Here is an 18467-nt window from a genome sequence, read left to right on the forward strand (position 1 = left end):
CTTGTGTCGACAAAACTGTGTATCGTAGACATGGCCTAAGATCAGAGAGAAAACTTAAGTTTGGCATCAGGAAAAGCTGCTTGTCAATGTGAACTATTAATACTTTGTATTCTTAGTGCCTTCTAATTAAAATACCTTACTGGCTTAATAAATTTAGTAATTCTCATGACAGCCCTGTGAGGTAGGTAAGTAGTGTTATCCTTATTTTACAGAGGGAAGCTGAGGCTCAGAAGTTAAGCATCCCTGGTTTCACACACAGTCTTTGGCAGGAGCCAGAAATTAGGTAGAGAGATCCTACGCATGTGCTTTAAAAACATCCCTGTCCTTCCTGTTTCTCTGTTAGACTGTGAAATTGACTCTAACTGAAATGATAGAAGCCTCATTATTTAAGGCACTTCAAAATTAGAGCTGGCAAAGCTCTAGTAAATATACCATAGCAAATAATGTCACCTTGGCCGGGAACTGAACTAGATAATTCAGTAGGGCTTTTCCATATGTAACTCCTATGATTGTCTCTGAAGAAGAAATTGAGATCTGATAGGTGAATGCATTATTTCTAAAAAGATCAGGTAAGCCACCTGGTTACAAGCCTATGCGTACCTATTAGATTATATCTGTTGTTTAAATACTGTTGTGAAAAACATTTTCATGTGACTTAGAGGAGATGGAAAAGAGAGAGACACCTTGTATGCAAATAAGGAAATTATCTGCCTTTCTCTCTTAGTTAGTTGCCCTTAGACTCTTTCCTTTAGGGATATGTGAACCCAGAAGTTTACTTGATTTTCTTAAAATTGCTAAAATTAGATGTAGGGGTTGTGCGTGTCTGTAAAACTTTCTTTCTGCTATGATAAGTTAGCCCAATACATTCTGGATTCTTTCTAATGGATGATGTCTGAGGCTTACAGTTTGGAGGGAGATCCTGCACTAGTGAAAGGGGACAGAGGAGTAGCAGAGTACAATGCAAATTAATGGCTCTTCTGTGATTCTGTTGGGATGACACCATTCACAGGCGCAAACTTTTCCTTTTCCCCGGGGGTGCTCCACCCCGCTGTGCCCTGAGGCTCTGCTCCCACTCTGCCTCTTCCCACAAGGTCCCGCCTTCGCTCTGCCTCTTCCTGCCTCTGCTCTGCCTCCCTCTCCTTAGGCGATGCCCTCGTTTTGCCCCCTCCTCAAGGTCCTGCCGTTGCTATGCCTTTTCCCGCCCCAACTCCGTCCCCTCCCCAAGGCCCCTGACCACCGCTCTCCGCCCTCTCCCAGGCACCTCCCTGAGCGGCCAAACAGCTGTTTGGCGCCGCTGCCGCCCCCGTCAGCTGATGAGTGGGGGCGGCGAACAGCTGTGGCTGGTGGGTGCTGAGCACTCACTGTTTTCTTTTTTTTCCCCCATGGGTGCTCCAGCCCCGGAACACCCACGGAGTCAGCACCCATGACACCATTAACGTAGAGATATGAGAATGCTTTGAGATTCCCTGAAGGAAGAATCAAGCCTGTCCAAAACAATGTAAAAGCGAAAGACCCCTCTCCTCCTTCGTGATGGTGATGGCATAAACTAATTACTCCTTCTGTTATCCCTTATCTCCTGCAGCCATCTTCCTACCATCATGCACCTCTGCTAACCTCTGGCTTCAAAATGCCTGCCAGCCCTAGTCTCTTCCCCTTCTTGAGACCACTTAAAAAGAGAAAAGAGCTTGCTTTCCGCTCCAGTGTGTGCTCTGGAACCAAAACAAACCCATGCTTTTAGTGCTGAAGCCCTTGCCCTTTAGCACCTCTCTAATATTTGACACCTTCCCTGTCCTGTCAGAACATAGATCTTGGGTGAAATCCTGGTCCCATTTGAAGTCTATGGCAAAACTCCCACCGACTTCAGTGGGGCCAGGATTTCACCTCTTGTCTTGTGTATGCAGATGACACTTTACTGCCGTGCCTGTATTGACGCCAAGAGGGGAAACATATGAAGAAAACAAAAACACCTGCCCTAATATCCTCAAAAATCAGTTTAATCTAATCTGGGACCACAAACCCTTAAGTGCCTTAATCATGCTTATTGGATGGTGATGCTAAGGGGCAGCATTAAAGTTGTTCATATACCTTAACTCTGCATTTTCATTCTTGCTTGGATTTCTTAAGTGCAATATTTTCTCTGAATTTTCTTAGCATGTAATGTTTAGGTTTGGGATAATTACAACATCCTTGTAAGTTAGTTTTTTTTTTGTTTTGTTTTCATTTTTTTACCCTTATGTTACTGATATTTTAATTCTGCTTAGATGTAGTGGTTTTTTATCTTGGAATATAAGTAAATTGCACACAAATGAGATGGTGTAGGCAGCCCCTGTTCAGTCTCCCCTCTCACGTTGAGAAGGCAGTGGGTCTTCTGCTTCCAAGGTCATCTCATGAAATGTAAAACAAAAGAGAAGACGTGAGATTTCCCAGCTAATGTTTGGCATCCAGAACAAATGGAGTCTTTGCTCTCTCCCTGGCGTATCCCATCTTCCTTCTTCCTTGCCTCTTCACACTGAAGCGAGGAGAAAATGATATATCATGGCATTGGTATGTGGAAAGCCATGCTTATTTTTAGGCATCTAAATACTGGCAGGCACTTCTGGCTTAACCTTTATCTGTCACTTGGCATTTGAAGGGCTGTAAATTTGCAGCAGTAGTATTGCACTACATAAAGTATTCTTTGAATGTGTGATTATTGGCTTATATGTACAAAAGAAGGCACCCCTTTTATTGAGGAAATACTTCTAAAATCGCCGGTTGTAGTAGGTGTAGCTAGGTATTGCCCTCTGTAGAGGTACGTAGTCTCTGAACTGGTCAGGTATCTTTCAAGTGGAAACCTTGACATCTTACAGTAAGCAACTGCTGAGCACTGTGTGAAAGACGAGAGAACAGATGCACATTCAGATCTTCTGTCTGCTTAATTAATGGATTTTAAAAAAAAAGAATGTTATGCCCGCCTGGCAGCTCATATCGGGTAGAGGTGGCTCATTTTTCCCTGCTGATCTCCTGTGCCACCAGAGAGTGTTCTGTACAAGGAGCCGAGGTCACACCGTACCTAACACTTCCTTAATGAGGGGAAAACTGAGTACAGGGTAAAATACCTGGGGGAAATTCTGGTCCCTTTGAAGACAGTGACAAAACTGGATTTCACCCCATTTTTAGCCTTTCCCTCCCATGGTTAGAAATAGTTTGTATGAAATCTTGTAACTTGTCCCCAAAGAGAGGCTTTTTATAACTATACACATATTGCCAAGCACTTCACCTATCAAAGGGGTTTAGAAAAAGAAAGACTTGTTGCAGTGAATGTAATACCTGTCGCTCTCTGTCACCTTGCAATATAGTGAAGAGAGAGAACTGATGAAAAGAACAAGAAATAGCCCCCTGTCTCAAAAACTGTGCACATCTCCGTCCACAGGCGTCCCAGACTACAACACCGTCACTTAGAACTGCCATTTCAGTTTGATCCCAGCTTTTAAAAAGAGGGTGAGAAAGAGTTGCAAATAGGTAGAGAATTTGCATTGGACAGCTTCCTAGAAAAGAAGTGTTTATAGAGGAGTTATGCTGTATTGATATTACAGTGAATAAAAATTATATTAAACAGTTGGCTTATTTCATTCAGTTCTCCATACTTTTACTGATGCAAAGCTGGTTGGGCAACCCTTTCTTCTGTAAGTGCCATTTGGTATGTTCAGTTGACACCACTCAACATGAATATGGGATGCAAAAGTAAATGGAAGGTGAATACCACTCAACTACATCAGCCCTTGTAATTAAAATTTTAATCCAGGCTCCACAGGATACATAGCTGGGTGCTCAGACACTGTACACAACTCCACACAGGAGCTGCTTAAATCATATTTGTATGTAGTTCATTTTAAATGTTTCAAATCAGTCACTGAGTAACTTATCCATAAATATATTTTTTCACTATTTCACCAGTCCTAAAGATAGCTGAATAATAATGTAATATTTATTTGCCACCCCCTCTGTGTCACCCCCCCCACACTTGGCTTGCATTTATTTAGTGCATAATTACTATTAGGCTAGTTCCAGTCAATATTTACTTGGCACATCATCAACATTTTCACTATAAAGACCTGTTTACTGTGCCAGTGATCATTATAAGCAAGTTTACTGAGTGCAACCTAGCAGGAGAGAGAACTTTCATTAAAAATAGCAGGGAACTTTTCAGCAAAAATAAGCAAGGAGCGCACAGGGAAATAATCCATAATGATCAATTTATGACTTTTGAGACCTTGTTGGCTCACAGAAGTGAAAAGCCAACAGACAGCATGCCCTCTGTTCAAGTACCCTGGGGCTTTCAACCCACTACTCTCCTACTGTTTTAAACCACAGCCAATGTTTGTAGATTAGTTTAAGAGCTGTTTGTCTTTTTTTTTTTTTTGGTTATAATCTCCCACAAACCTTTACCCAGTGTTAGTTCAAGTAGTTGTCAGTGAGACACCCCTGCTTAATATTTAACTGCTAGGGACTAGGATTTGAGGGTGTGGTCTTTGGCGTGCTGGTCAGCTTCCTATTGAGCATGCTTTTGCCGTGATTTTTAAAATGGGTTTCTATATAAGCTCATTGTAATTGAGTATCCGTTTTAACTCTTGATTAAATAGCTTTAAACAATTTTATTTAGAAAAATACAGGATATTTGATCTATATTATAATTTTCTGTGGCAAACAATCCAAGATTAAAAATACTGTGTTATGACTTTCCTTTTTTGTAACTAATTTGGGAATTTTTTTTTTTTTTTCCTGAGAACCAAACAGCCTTACCCACGCTTTTATGTGAATGTTTATGCCCGCACAAAGAGCCTAATTCTTCATTCCTTGTATGTTATGTAGACACTTCCATCTCTACAAGGTGAATACAAAAATGCTACTGCTCTGATTAGGTAGCATATCAAGATTCAATTTGCAGAGGTGTAACTGACTATATGAACTGCAAGGCAGTGGAGAATCAGGTCCAATATTAGGTATAGACTCAGGTCCAATATTAGGATACATATAATCCCTTCTAGCTAAATATTCATAATAACTTGTATTATATCTTTGCATAGGAACTGTGAGGACGCGTTATCATCTGAAGACTGTGAAACCTTATTCCAGTTTGTTTATACCACGCACAGACCTCTAGCAGTAGCAGCTGGGGAATTCCTTTATAAAAGGTATCTCTGCTTGGCTACTTTTTGCATATTCTCATTGTTTCAGAGTGAAAATGGGTTTGTTTAAGAGGGACATTAAACCTTTATCTTTCAATTGGTGGCTCATCTCTGGTGGATACCAGATGTCCCTTCTTCTGCTGAATAAGTGGAGGACTGCTATCTGGGGCTAACTGTTTGTTTCACTTCCCAGCCTCGGCATGTTAAACAAGCATGAGAAAGGTACAAGACTATAATAAAGTATAAAACAATTGACTAGTCCACCAGTATTGTGTCATGCCAAGGACCATGCAGCCTTCCTTTCTACTTTTTCCCTGTTGCTTTGCTTCCGATGAGCCAGTTGATCACCTGGCATCTGTTGGATTTTTTTGTAGCTGTTTATGATTAATAGCAAAGGTGGCCTCTTCTCCCCTTGAAAGTTGCCTTATACATTGTAAAGGCCTTTGAATAATGAGAGCCCACAGATTAAAAAATCCTCCCAGTTTTCAGTCAAGTTAATGAAATATACAATCTAACTTCCCAGGAGTAACTTTTATAAATGGGCCTTTATGACAATGGATGTGGGCAAAGAATGGAGCTGCCATGCTACAAAGGGAATTAATAAAAATTCTGTATCTACAGCTTGATGAAATTCTGTATTTTGTTTAGCAAAAATGGGTGACACTACTTTTGGCAAGGCTTTGGAGAGGCAATGTTAAAAGCTGACCATGATTATTCATACCTCTTTGTCCCCTTCCTCCGTTGCTGTACGTATTCACCCAGCAAAATAATATAAGGCCTAGGATTTGTGGATCCAGGCCCAAAATAAAGAAAAAAGAAAAATCCCTTCTCTGATGTGTCCCTAGTCACACCTCCTGGCCCTATCCTGCTTTGTTTTGTAGGTCCCCAACTCTCTGGCCTAATGTTGTCATAAATCAGTGATTTATGCCCAGAACAATGCCACTCTTATCTATTGGTGGTGCTGTCTTGATAAACATGGGACCTGTAGCATCAGCATCTCATTAATATTCCATTGGAATACAAGCAAATGACTGACTGGGTCAGTGTGAAATGAGCTGCTTATCTCTGTACTGTTATCGGTGCACAAGGATCTACATCACATAAACCACCACTACACATGGCACTAGTTGACAACTTTGTTGGCAGGTTTGGCAGAAAAAGCACAGGCTTAAATCTACACTGAGGCTAACGTGCCCTCATGCTACTAGTGGCCTCTCCATGTCAGGTTTGAGGAACATAGGCAGGGAGTGTGGTAAACATTGCACTGCTGCATCCCATGCTTTACCTGTGTCTGTGGATAGACCTCCTTGACCATCTCTTCTTGGCACTGGCCAAGATGGCTGTCCATCATTCCAGGAGGAGGAATCTTGATGGGAGAGACATCCTAGAATACTCAAGGAGCTGACTGAGGAAATATCTAAGCCATTAATGATTATCTTTGAAAAGTCATGGAAAGCCGGGAGAGATTCTAGAGGACTGGAAAAGGGCAAATATAGTGCCAAACTGTAAAAAGGGAAATAAGGACAACTGGGGAATTACAGACCAGTCAACTTAACTTCAGTACCCGGAAAGATAATGGAGCAAATAATTAAGCAATCAGTTTGCAGACACCTAGAAGATAATAAGATGATAAGTAACAGTCAGTATGGATTTGTCAAGAACAAATCATGTCAAACCAACCTGATAGCTTTCTTTGACAGGGGTTACTTGAGGCTATGGGGGAAGCAGTAGATATGGTATATCTTGACTTTGGTAAGGCTTTTGATACTGTCTCGCATGACGTCCTCATAAACAAACTCAGGAAATACACCCTAGATGGAGCTACTGTAACGTGGGTGAATGACTGGTTGGAAAACTGTTCCCAGAGAGTAGTTATTAGTGATTCACACGTCAAGCTGAAAGGGCATATCTAGTGGGGTCCCACAGGGATCAGTTCTGGGTCCAGTTCTGTTCAATATCTTCATCAATGATTTAGATCAGTGGTTCTCAACCAGGAATACGTGTACCCCTTGGGGTATTCAGAGGTCTTCCAGGAGGTACATCAACTCATCTAGATATTTGGCTAGTTTTACAACAGGCTATATAAAAAGCACTAGCGAAGTCAGTACAAACTAAACTTTCATACAGACAATGACTTGTTTATACTGCTCTATATACTATACACTGAAATGTAAGTACAATATTTATATTCCAGTTGATTTATTTTATAATTACATGGTAAAAATGAAGTAAGCCATTTTTAAGTAATAGTGATGTGACATTTTTGTATTTTTATGTCTGATTTTGTAAGCAAGTAATTTTTAAATGAGGTGAAACTAGGGGGTATGCAAGACAAATCAGACTCCTGAAAGGGGTACAGCAGTCTGAAAAGGTTGAGAGCCACTGATTTAGATAGTGGCATAGAGAGTACATTTATAAAGTTTGTGGACGATACCAAGTTGGGAGGGGTTGCAAGCGCTTTGGAGGATAGGATTAAAATTCAAAATGATCTTGGCAAACTGGAGAAATGGTCTGAAGTAAATAGGATAAACTCAATAAGGACAAATGCAAAGTACTCCACTTAGGAAGGAACAATCAGTTGCACACATACAAAATGGGAAATGACTGCCTAGGATGGAGTACTGCGAAAAGGAATCTGGAGATCGTAGTGGATCACAAGCTAAATATGAATCACAGTGTAACACTGTTGCAAAAAAAGCGAACATCATTCTGGGATGTATTAGCCAGGAGTGTTATAAGCAAGACATGAGAAGTAATTCTTCTGCTCTACTCTGTGCTGATTAGGCCTCAACTGGAGTATTGTGTCCAGTTCTGGGTGCCACATTCCGGAAAGATGTGGACAAATTGGAGAAAGTCCAGAGAAGAACAACAGAAAAGGTTTAGAAAGCACGACCTATGATGGAAGATTGAAAAAAATGGGTTTATTTCATCTGGAGAAGAGAAGACTGAGAGGGGACATGATAGTTTTCAAGTACACAAAAGATTGTTATAAGGAGGGAGAAAAATTGTTTGCCTTGACCTCTGAGGATAGGACAAGAAGCAACGGGCTTGAATTGCAGCAAGGGTGGTTTAGGTTGGACATTAGGAAAAACTTTCTGTCAGGGTAGGTAAACACTGGAATAAATTGCCTAGAGAGGTTGTGGAATCTCCATCTGTGACAATGTACACCATAAGGCTTTATGGGGGGGTGCTCATAAATGTATGTATGATATAACTGGAATAGGGTTTTGCTACATATGCCATGTAACATATCTATGTAAAGGTTATGATCTACTGGTTATGTTCATCCTAGTTGTATGCAGGCACCATTTGTGTGTTCAAAGTTATGAACATTGGCTGTATAATTGCTTGATTTCTAAGTAGCCTTAGTTAGAACATTTGGTCACTTCTTGGGAAAGGAATGTGCAAATTAAGTGGTCAATCAGGAAGCACTTAACAGACAAAAGAGCTTGGAAGACTCCAATCCACATAAGAAATCTACCTGAGGACGTTCACGGTAGCATGTGGGTAATGGCTGCTACCTGCAAGTCCTGAGTCATGCATGGTCATGTGACTTGCCCATGTGATTCTGAATCTTCATTTTGTGACTGGATTCTACACAGAGTGACGAGGGGGTCTCCACCCACAAGAGAAAGTCTATTTAAACCTCTGGGAGACCCCTCCATTTTGTCTTCAGCTGGCTAAAGAAGGAGCCTCTCCACCCCTCGAGGATACTTGAAGGAAACTGGAACAAAGGACAGTAACTAGAGGAGGTGTGAATGATTGCTGGACCCAGGCTAAAAGGAGATTAGTCTGTAAAAGGGAGCATTCTGGAACTGGTGAGGATCTTATCTGTATTAAGTTTGATTAGACATAGATTTGCACATTTTATTTTATTTTGCTTGGTGACTTACTTTGTTCTGTCTGTCACTACTTGGAACCACTTAAATCCTACTTTCTGTATTTAATAAAATCACTTTTTACTTATTAATTAACTCAGAGTATGTATTAATACCTGGGGGAGCAAACAACTGTGCCTATCTCTCTATCAGTGTTATAGAGGGTGAACAATTTATGAGTTTACGCTGCATAAGCTTTATACAGAGTAAAATGGATTTATTTGGGTTTAGACCCCATTGGGAGTTGGGCATCTGAGTGCTAAAGACAAGCACACTTCTGTGAGCTGTTTTCAGGTAAACCTGCAGCTTTGGGGCAAGTAATTCAGACACTGGGTCTGTGTTGGAGCAGACGGGAGTGTCTGGCTTAGCAAGACAGGGTGCTGGAGTCCTGAGCTGGCAGGGAAAATAGGAACAGGGGTAGTCTTGGTACATTAGGTGGCAGCTCCCAAGGGGGTTTCTGTGATCCAACCCGTCACACCATCATTGGAGATTTTTAAGAGCAGATTAGACAAACACCTGTCAGGGATAGTCTAGACAATACTTAGCCCTGCCATGAGTGCAGGGGACTGGACTAGATGACCTCGCGAAGTCGCTTCCAATCCTGCGATTCTATGATTCTTTATGACGTGGGGACCTTTTTCCATTCCCTTGCCCATGCACACATAGGGGCAGAGTTCATCTGAGTGGTTCTCCTGTCTCTTTAGACAGGAGAACTATTGTTTGGTTCAGTATGCACTGTTTGGGGTTGTCATAACTATAAAGGGAAGGGTAACAGCCTTCCTGTGTACAATACTATAAAATCCCTCCTGGCCAGAGACTCCAAAATCCTTTTACCTGTAAAGGGTTAAGAAGCTCAGGTAACCTGGCTGACACCTGACCCAAAGGACCAATAAGGGGACAAGATACTTTCAAATCTTGGTGGGGGGAAGGCTTTTGTTTGTGCTCTTTGTTTTGGTGGTGGTTTGCTTTTGGGACTGAGAGGGACCAGACATCAATCCAGGCTCTCATATTTCAAACTTGTAAGTAAACAGCCAGGCAAGGCGTGTTAGTTTTATCTTTGTTTTCTCAACTTGTAAATGTACCTTTTGCTACGGTGTTTACCTCTGTTTGCTGTAACTTTGAACCTAAGGCTAGAGGGGGGGGGTCCTCTGGGCTCTTTAAGTTTGATTACCCTGTAAAGTTATTTTCCATCCTGATTTTACAGAGATGATTTTTACCTTTTTCTGTAATTAAAAGCCTTCTTTTTAAGAACCTGATTGATTTTTCCTTGTTTTTAGATCCAAGGGGGTTGGATCTTGATCCACCAGGAGTTGGTGGGAGAAAGGAGGGGGGATGGTTAATTTCTCCTTGTTTTAAGATCCAAGGGGTTTGGATCTGTATTCACCAGGGAATTGGTGAAGAGTCTCTCAAGGCTACCCAGGGAAGGGAATTAGCACATTGGGAGTGGTGGCAGCGGACCAGATCTAAGCTGTACCCTAAAGTTCAGAGTGGTGACATGGTGTCAAGGCTCCTTCCCCACTCTGAACTTTAGGGTACAGATGTGGGGACCTGCATGAAAACTTCTAAGCTTAACTACCAGCTTAGATCTGGTCCACCTCAGAAACCTCGCCACTACTTTACCTATGGTCAACTTTCCAACACCAATCTGGTTGGCAACGGACCTATAGCTGTATCTGGGGTATCCAGGTTACAGATGGCTATAGCAACCTGCTTCTGGGTCTGCCTGGGTGCCCTCAGACATGTGTCTTTATGCTGGAAGGTCAGGGCAAGCTGCTCACAAAGCTCCAGGAATGTGCCTTTCTTCATATGAAAGTTGTGGACCCACTGCTGGTCATCCCAGGTCTGCATGATGATGTGATTTCCCCCAGTCTGTGCTTGTGGCCCTGCACTAGAAGTGCCGGTCTACACAGGGGGCCTCAGCGGCTATTCTGAGTGTACTGAGCAGCATCAGCGAGTGTGAGTCTTCCATGTCTGGGTACACCACCTCCTCTGCCTTCTCCTGCTCCATCTTAAGCTCTCTTAGGTTCCTTTGATGAGTCAAAAAATGCCACTGAAATGTCCACCAGTGCCTCGGGAATGCTCTGCCCATTTTCTGACACAGGAGTGAAAGCGGAAGCAAGAGAACTTCTTGAAAAGGGGTCTCCTCCATGTTGCTTGGCAGGCTGTGCTGGCAGGCTGGTCTTACTTCTTGTAACGTGCAGGGTGGGTGCACTACAGTGCACCATGGTTAAAGGTCTAGAGTGGCCACATTTTGGGAGGGTGCTAGGGAGTCTGTGACATGATGGGTGTGACCTGGATCTGCGTGCTGCAGTGTGGATGCCAGAGCCCCAGGTTTGAGCACGGGCTAGAAAATTTATAACATAGGGTAAAGAATTAGTGTGGATGCTCAAGCCCTGCGTTTTCTAACACAGGTCGGTAGACTTGAGTCGCACTAACCCTGGGCTTACATTACAGTTTAGACGTATCTTAAGAGCCTGGCTTGGTTTTCAGAGACTAGATGTACCATATTATGAAGTATTGCTGGGCAGTAAGATTTGTATAGGAAGGATATTTCTCTTTTATGATTTTCTCTAAATTACAGTGGGCACCTTTACAGGATAAATAAATGCCTAATGCTTGGTGTACTCATTGCCATGGGATCTATGTATGTTGCCCAGACAACTGGCAGGGCCCCAGTATTAGCTGCTGCAGGTAGTCCCTGCTTTCACAGAGAGAACTTCTAGCTAAAAATAATCTAGTGCCTCTCCTTCCAGCTGACAGTAGAATTTGATGTTTGCTGAATGGATGAATAGATTTTAAAAGAAAGAAGTAAAACTGCCTGAAATCCTGACAGAATCTGTGCTGCTTCACTGAGTAATCTAAAGGTGCACAACAGAATTGGACTGACTTTTTTTTTCCATTGGCAGGCTGCTTAGTTATCAGGGAACTGAAGAGGAAGTCCCACCCAAAAGAAGAGGGAAGTTTGGGGCTAATACCTGCTACATGAGAAAATTAATAACTTTTTTCTTGGAGAGTGAGGTAAGGAAAATGGAGATTGTGATAGACGAAGAGTTGAGGGAGGAGCCTTTCCAAACCAGTGCAGCTGGCTGAGAGTTGGTATTGAGGTGCTGCTGGAAGTTGGAGGGAGAAGTGGGTGAGTGGGGAGGAGACTTCCTTTTGAAAGGTCTTTTTGGTTACATGCTCAGAACTGTTGATCTTAGAACTTGATACTTTCTCAACTCTAGGATGAGCTTCAGTAAAGTAAAACTGTACATGTTTGTTTGGTTGTACCACACCTCTTATTCTACAGTTGTATCAATGCAGAGAGTGGGTGTTGAACTGGCTTTCTGAAAAAACTAGGACTGCTCAGCCAGGGATAGCAACTGAAGTGTAACTCATTTCAAGCTCTTGAATGGGAGTGGGCATTTTAGGTGTTACAAACAGCAATCAAATAGTGATATTCAGGACAGCTTTGGGGAGACTAGTCTTTTTAGGAAATCTTTCTTCTGTCCTTTAAGTAACTCTCTTTCTCTTATGATGTTCCCCATATATCAACTGGAAGAATTATTATTTAGTTTGGGTCTAGTCAAAAAATACACACATTGAAAAAAAATATATACACATATACGGTTCTATAATGAGAGAAAGAGGGTGAAATATGTAATAAGCTGTATTCATATTTCAGTAAATGTTTGATTCTGTAGGCGTATGTTTTTAATCCCTAGCTACATAAACACGTCACGTACCTTGTAGACAGCCTGTGGGATTGGGCAGGCAGTTTGCTGAAGGACTGGGAGTGCATGACCACTCTTTTATTGGAAACTGCTGAAGAAGAAGGTAGGTGAGCTAAAACCTTAGTGTTGCACAAATTACTCGTTTTATTTACTAGAAGAAACTTCCTTCACCTTGAACTATAGCAAGGTCACTTGAAGAGCCTCTTGGTTGCATAGAGCCACAAAACTGTTTTGGCTCAGTGTCCTGCCATGACTCAATGCCCTCAAATATTGATGCAGTATTCCTACGAAAACCTTGTGAAACACTATCCAACCCTTATGCCTCTCAGTGACTCCTCCCTCCTATCTTCTTTCTCCCTCCTTCCTGCCTGCCTGTTGGGGGGCAGAAGGTGAAGAATGTTTCTTCTCTCTCTCTCTCTCTCGGCTACTCAGATGGTGCAGAAGGGATTCCAGGGGCCGCAGTGTGTTTGTTCTGTACTATTTCCACCTCAACAGTCAGGTCTGTGTCAGGCAGCTTTGGGAGCACTGTGGTGAATGGTTCTCTACTTGCTGGAGGAGAGAATCTCCAGTCAGATCCCTGGATTGCGGAAGAGGCACATATAGGGCCCCGTGTTGCTATATGTGGTTCTAGAACGGGTCAGCAACGTTTGGCACGCTTATGGCCCCCACTGGCCGCCATTTATTTACCTGCTGACACAGCAGGTTTGGCCGATTGTGGCCCCCACTGGCCGCAGTTCGCCATCCCGGGCCAATAGGGGTGGCGGGAAGCCGCGGCCAGGACATCCCGCGCCGCTTCCCGCTGCCCCCATTGGCCCGGGACGGTGAACCGCGGCCAGTGGCGGCCGCGATCGGCCGAACCTGCCACGTCAGCAGGTAAATAAACTGGCCCGGCCCGCCAGGGTGCTTACCCTGATGAGCTGCGTGCCAGAGGTTGCCGACCCCTGTTCTAGAGTCACATTCTGCTAAAGGTTCCCCAGAAGATGAGCCTCAGGTCTGGTGGAAGAGGATGACATTTCATTGGAGTTAGGTCTGAATTTGGCCTGTTCTCTTCTGGGGAAACGTCATTTCTGCGACACTGAACCTGTTGCTTTATTTGTCAAATGCAGTGAGATCCACTCATAACACATTTAGGAAAATTTATTTTATTCTAAAGTAAATTAAAAATTCCAAATAGTTTCTGTGAATCACAATGTGTGTATTGTAGCTGTGGTTGTAGTGAATCACACCGAATAACTTCGCTATAAGGTGAGAAGAAAAAAGACTTCACTACATGAAGGTTCTTTTGTATTCAGAAATCTTAATCTATCTTTTACATTTCAAGGGGCATATTGGTTTTCATGGCTGAGTTAAGGAACCTAAATGCGCCGATCTCATTGAAACAGAGTAATGTGGAGCTGATGTTCACCACTGGAAAGGAAGATGCTGAATTGAATTTAATGTCACTTTCAGAAATAAAATATTTTAGAGGGTTTAGTTTTATGTAGAAAATGACTTGAACACTGTTTATTGTGTCAGAACTAGAGGCAGTTCTTTGCTGTGGGATCAAAGCACATAGGCCTAGATTTTTAAAGATATTTTTAGGAACCTGTCTCCCAAAGGTGCCATGGAAGAAATAGTTGCTTTTTTTACTCTGTATAACAGAAAATAATTTCAGTTCACATTCAGGTTGGACTTAGCAAACTTTCAGCAGTTTTTTAGCAGTTTCAACAGTATTTCTCTCCCCCCTTCAAAGTTGTTCTGAGGAATGAGTAGACTTTCCTCATTAGTCATCCCTGCATCTTCACTTTTCTTTTGTGAGACACTGAAGAGACCATGATTTGATTACAGCACTGAGGGATGCCCAGGAAAGCGCTCTCGTTGAAATAATCGTAGTGACCGTTCGAGAAGCTGCTGAAGGTCACCCTCCTGTGGGCAGAGGAGCGGCCAAAAAGGTCAGTGGGTTTTATTCTAATATATTTATTATGTTGCAATCAACCGTGTCCTCCCTCCATGCTCTGCCAAAAGTGCTTTCCTAGCCACAGGCACGTCGGCAGAAAGAGAGCAGCATTGTTTGTACAAGACAAACACGATGCCTTTTGGCCTTCAGACAAAACATCTTAGCAGTGGATATTGAATGAGATGAGCTTCTAGAGGAAGCTCAGCTCCGTGGAAGCATGTTAACGACACACAGTGACCATTTTATCCATCAGTAGATGTCGTTATAAAGCAGCCTACATCCAAACAGCACTCTGGTTGTTCAACACTAACTCAAGTATTTTATTTAAAAAAAAAAGGTGGGAGGGAGAGAAATCCCATGGGGGGAAAAAATCTTTGCCTCAGCCAGGTGGTTTGTGTTAGTTAAAGGTATATTAATATGCAAAGTTAACCTTGGGATAGGTGTAAAATTCCAACCAACTCCAAGAGTATTTTATAACTGAAGCAGAATGCTTTGTCTGTAGATCCTGTCAGCGAAAGAGAAGAAAATACAATTGGAAGATTGTACCAAAATTACTGAGCACTTTATTGTGGTGCTTCCTCAGCTCTTGGCAAAGGTAACTAGCAGCTGTTCCATGAGCGCATGTTAAATATTTCATTAAAATTCCTGCAGCACACTCATATCCTGTTTTCCTCTGCAGTATTCAGCAGATGCTGAAAAAGTGGCGAACCTCCTGCAAATTCCCCAGTATTATGATTTAGATGTTTACAGTACTGGACGTCTGGAGAAGGTGAATAGGAATTGGGGCAGTTGGATGTGTGTGAAATATAACAAATTTATGATACAATTTACAGGGCATAGTGAGACCTTGTTACAGCCAGGAGACTGTTGGGACATGAAGAAATACTTATGCCCTGTTGAAACCCTTCATATTTGAACTGAGGCCACCAGGGAAATGCTTTAACATTTGTCTGTATGGATATAGCAAGGTTGGCCTAAGGCCCTGGTGGATAACGATTTATGGCTTCATGCAGGAGGCCCAGCTTTGGGAATAAACTAATTCTTGCTTCTTGACCTCTTGTTGGGTGGAGAGGAGGGGGAATTACAACATGTATCCAAGTTGGCATCTCCCAGCAGCTTACTGCAGAAAGAAGTTGAATTCTCATTGGAGACTGTCTCCCTTATCAGCTGCTGAGGGAGGGTAGTAACTGCAAAGAGAAGAATGGGGATAGTATATCTGTATGTGGAGGAGGGGAATTCAGGAATGGAAGGATGAAATCCTTGAAATAGCAAAGCCCATACATAAGTGGAGTGGATTGCTAAAATTAACCCCCCTGTAAATATCCATAACAAGGCAAGGGAAAAATCACATCCATATACTTCCAGCACAAAAAATTAGCTGAGGGGGCGATAAAGCAGTAGCAATATGGCAGAAAGGGGCTGTTATCTGTTTCTGTTTGTGTAACAAACAATACTGTCAGTGACCCACTCATGGGAATAAGCCCACCACAGAATGATGGGAGCTCTGAAACATGCTTCATCTTTGTTACCGCAGCAGGCAGCCTTGTGTCTAGAGGGCCCTTTCTTTGCCCTCTTTCCCCTCAGTCTCTTCTACTGTTATTATTTAGAGTCGTGTATTGCTAGACTTGGGGCTGAAATAGGTAATTAAGGTTTTAGGAAGATATTAAGATATACAACTATACATACAAAATGATGGGGTCTAAATTAGCTGGTACCACTCAAAGAGATCTTGGAGTCATTGTGGATAGTTATCTGAAAACATCCACTCAATGTGCAGCAGCAGTCAACAAAGCAAATGGAATGTTAGGGGAATGAAAGGGATAGAAAATAAGACAAAAAATACCTTAATGCCTCTGTATAGATCCAGGATACACACATATCTTTAACACTATGTGCAGTTCTGGTCACCCCATCTCAAAAAAGATGTATTAGAATTGGAAAAAGTATAGAGAAGAGCAACAAAAATGATTAGGGGTATGGAACAGCTTCCATATGAGGAGAGATTAAAAAAACTGGGATTGTTTAGCTTAGAAAAGATATGACGTGCAGAGGTGGGATATAATAAATGGTCTATAAAATCTTGACTGTTGTGGAGAAAATGAATAGGGAGTGTTATTTACACCTTCACATAACACAAGAACTGGGGGTCACTTCATGAAACTACTAGGCCTCAGGTTTAAAACGAACATAAGGAAGTGCTTCTTCATACAATACACAGTCAACCTATGGAACTTGTGGCCAGGGGATGTTGTGAAGGCCAAAAGTATAATTAGGTTAAAAAAAAAGACTTGGATAAGGTCAGGGAGGAATAGTCCATTGTTGGCTCTTAGCCAAGATGGTCAGGGACGCAACCCCATGCTCTGGGTGTCCCTAAACCTCTGACTACCAGAAGCTGGACTGGATGACGGGATGGATTGCTGAATAATTGCTGTTCTGTTCATTCCCTCTGAAGCATCTGGCACTGGCCACTGTTGGAAGACAGGACATTGGGTTAGATGGACCATTGGTCTGACTCAGTATAGCCGTTCTTATGTGACAGAAAAAAGGTCTGTTATAAGACCTAGAGCAACAAACAAAATCTTGTCCTGTAATCCCTGCCTGTCCTCCCTAAACGGGCATTTATTTTGTTTTCAGTTGTGTAAAGTAAAAAGGCATAAACATAAATAGGCATAACTTTGACTTGACTGTATCATCATGATCACTTGCAGCACGTAGATGCTTTGCTGAGAGTGGTGAAAGGCATTGTAGCCGAACACTCTGACATGGATGTCCTCGAGGCTTGCTCCAGGATGTATTATGTCCTCTGCAATGAAGATCTGGCCATCCACAGGAGGGCGGATCTTGCCAGAACTCAGCTGATAGACGAATTGGTGGACAAACTTAATGAGCTGCTGGATGATTCTTGGCATGAGGTGCGTGTGACTGGAAGTAGAAATACATGAAACATTTCAAGATCAAAATGAAATAAATACAAGGGAGAGATGTGAAGACTGGTAATATACTGGTTTTTCTTTGCTTGGGGAGAGCAAAGCTTACAGAGGCAGTGTAAATACTCTGAAAGGGCTGTCTGTTTACATTTTAAAGGAGTGAAAATTGTGTTCTGGCAGGAAGAAGGGGAAGAGAAGGGATGGTGTAGCCTATGGCACTACGGAATGGGATTTCTGGGCGTGCACTATCATGTGGATTCTTATGGCCAGAGCACCAATGGATATTCTAGCCCTGAGCTCCAGAGGGTTAATGTTGCTATTTGAAAATGCCCATCTAAGCGCTCATGAGAAGCACTAGGTGGATCTGTTAGATATAGAGTATTTTAGAGGAGGTATAATTCTACATTTGTACATATTGGCAGTAATCAAAAAGCTCTTTATAACTTTGCTGCTGTTTTGAGTGGTTTTTTTAAAGATAATTCTGTGGGTACTATTCGATCACAGGAAAGTGGCTTTTGCTTTTTGGAAGGAGGACTGCTGAGTCCCTCTCCAAGTTTTTCGTTAGTTCTCAAAAGCAGAAACAGCCGGTGGAGATCTGAATAGCTCGCTGGCTGATTTCAACCACAGGAGCCTGTAGCTGATGAACTGTGCCGTCACTAACAGGTGTCATGCCATAGTACGGGAGTTCAGACAAGTGGATTTTTCTTGGGTGCTGGGATACTGTAAGTGTGTCAGGCCAAAAAAAACACATTGGATTTATTTTGGTAGTTTAAATAGACATCTATTCCAATGTGTGAGTATTTTTTAAATTAGAAATAAGCTTTTAAGAGGTCGACTGGGGTTCT

General features: G+C 42.3%; 1 protein-coding gene across 1 annotated transcript in view; it reads left to right on the forward strand.

Annotated features, from left to right (window-relative positions):
* The window catches only part of LOC112110509 (cohesin subunit SA-2-like), an 84093-nt gene that overhangs the window by 45392 nt on the left and 20234 nt on the right, over nucleotides 1–18467 (forward strand). The window contains exons 15-21 of the mRNA XM_029911252.1: nucleotides 5067–5174; nucleotides 11953–12064; nucleotides 12751–12862; nucleotides 14587–14690; nucleotides 15198–15290; nucleotides 15375–15464; nucleotides 17404–17607. Coding sequence (XP_029767112.1) covers nucleotides 5067–5174; nucleotides 11953–12064; nucleotides 12751–12862; nucleotides 14587–14690; nucleotides 15198–15290; nucleotides 15375–15464; nucleotides 17404–17607 — 823 coding nt within the window. The remainder of the gene's footprint in view (nucleotides 1–5066; nucleotides 5175–11952; nucleotides 12065–12750; nucleotides 12863–14586; nucleotides 14691–15197; nucleotides 15291–15374; nucleotides 15465–17403; nucleotides 17608–18467) is intronic.

Source organism: Terrapene carolina, unplaced genomic scaffold, assembly GCF_002925995.2.
Source record: "Terrapene carolina triunguis isolate 2854851 unplaced genomic scaffold, T_m_triunguis-2.0 Scaffold25, whole genome shotgun sequence".
In the NCBI taxonomy this organism is placed as follows: Eukaryota; Metazoa; Chordata; order Testudines; family Emydidae; genus Terrapene; species Terrapene triunguis.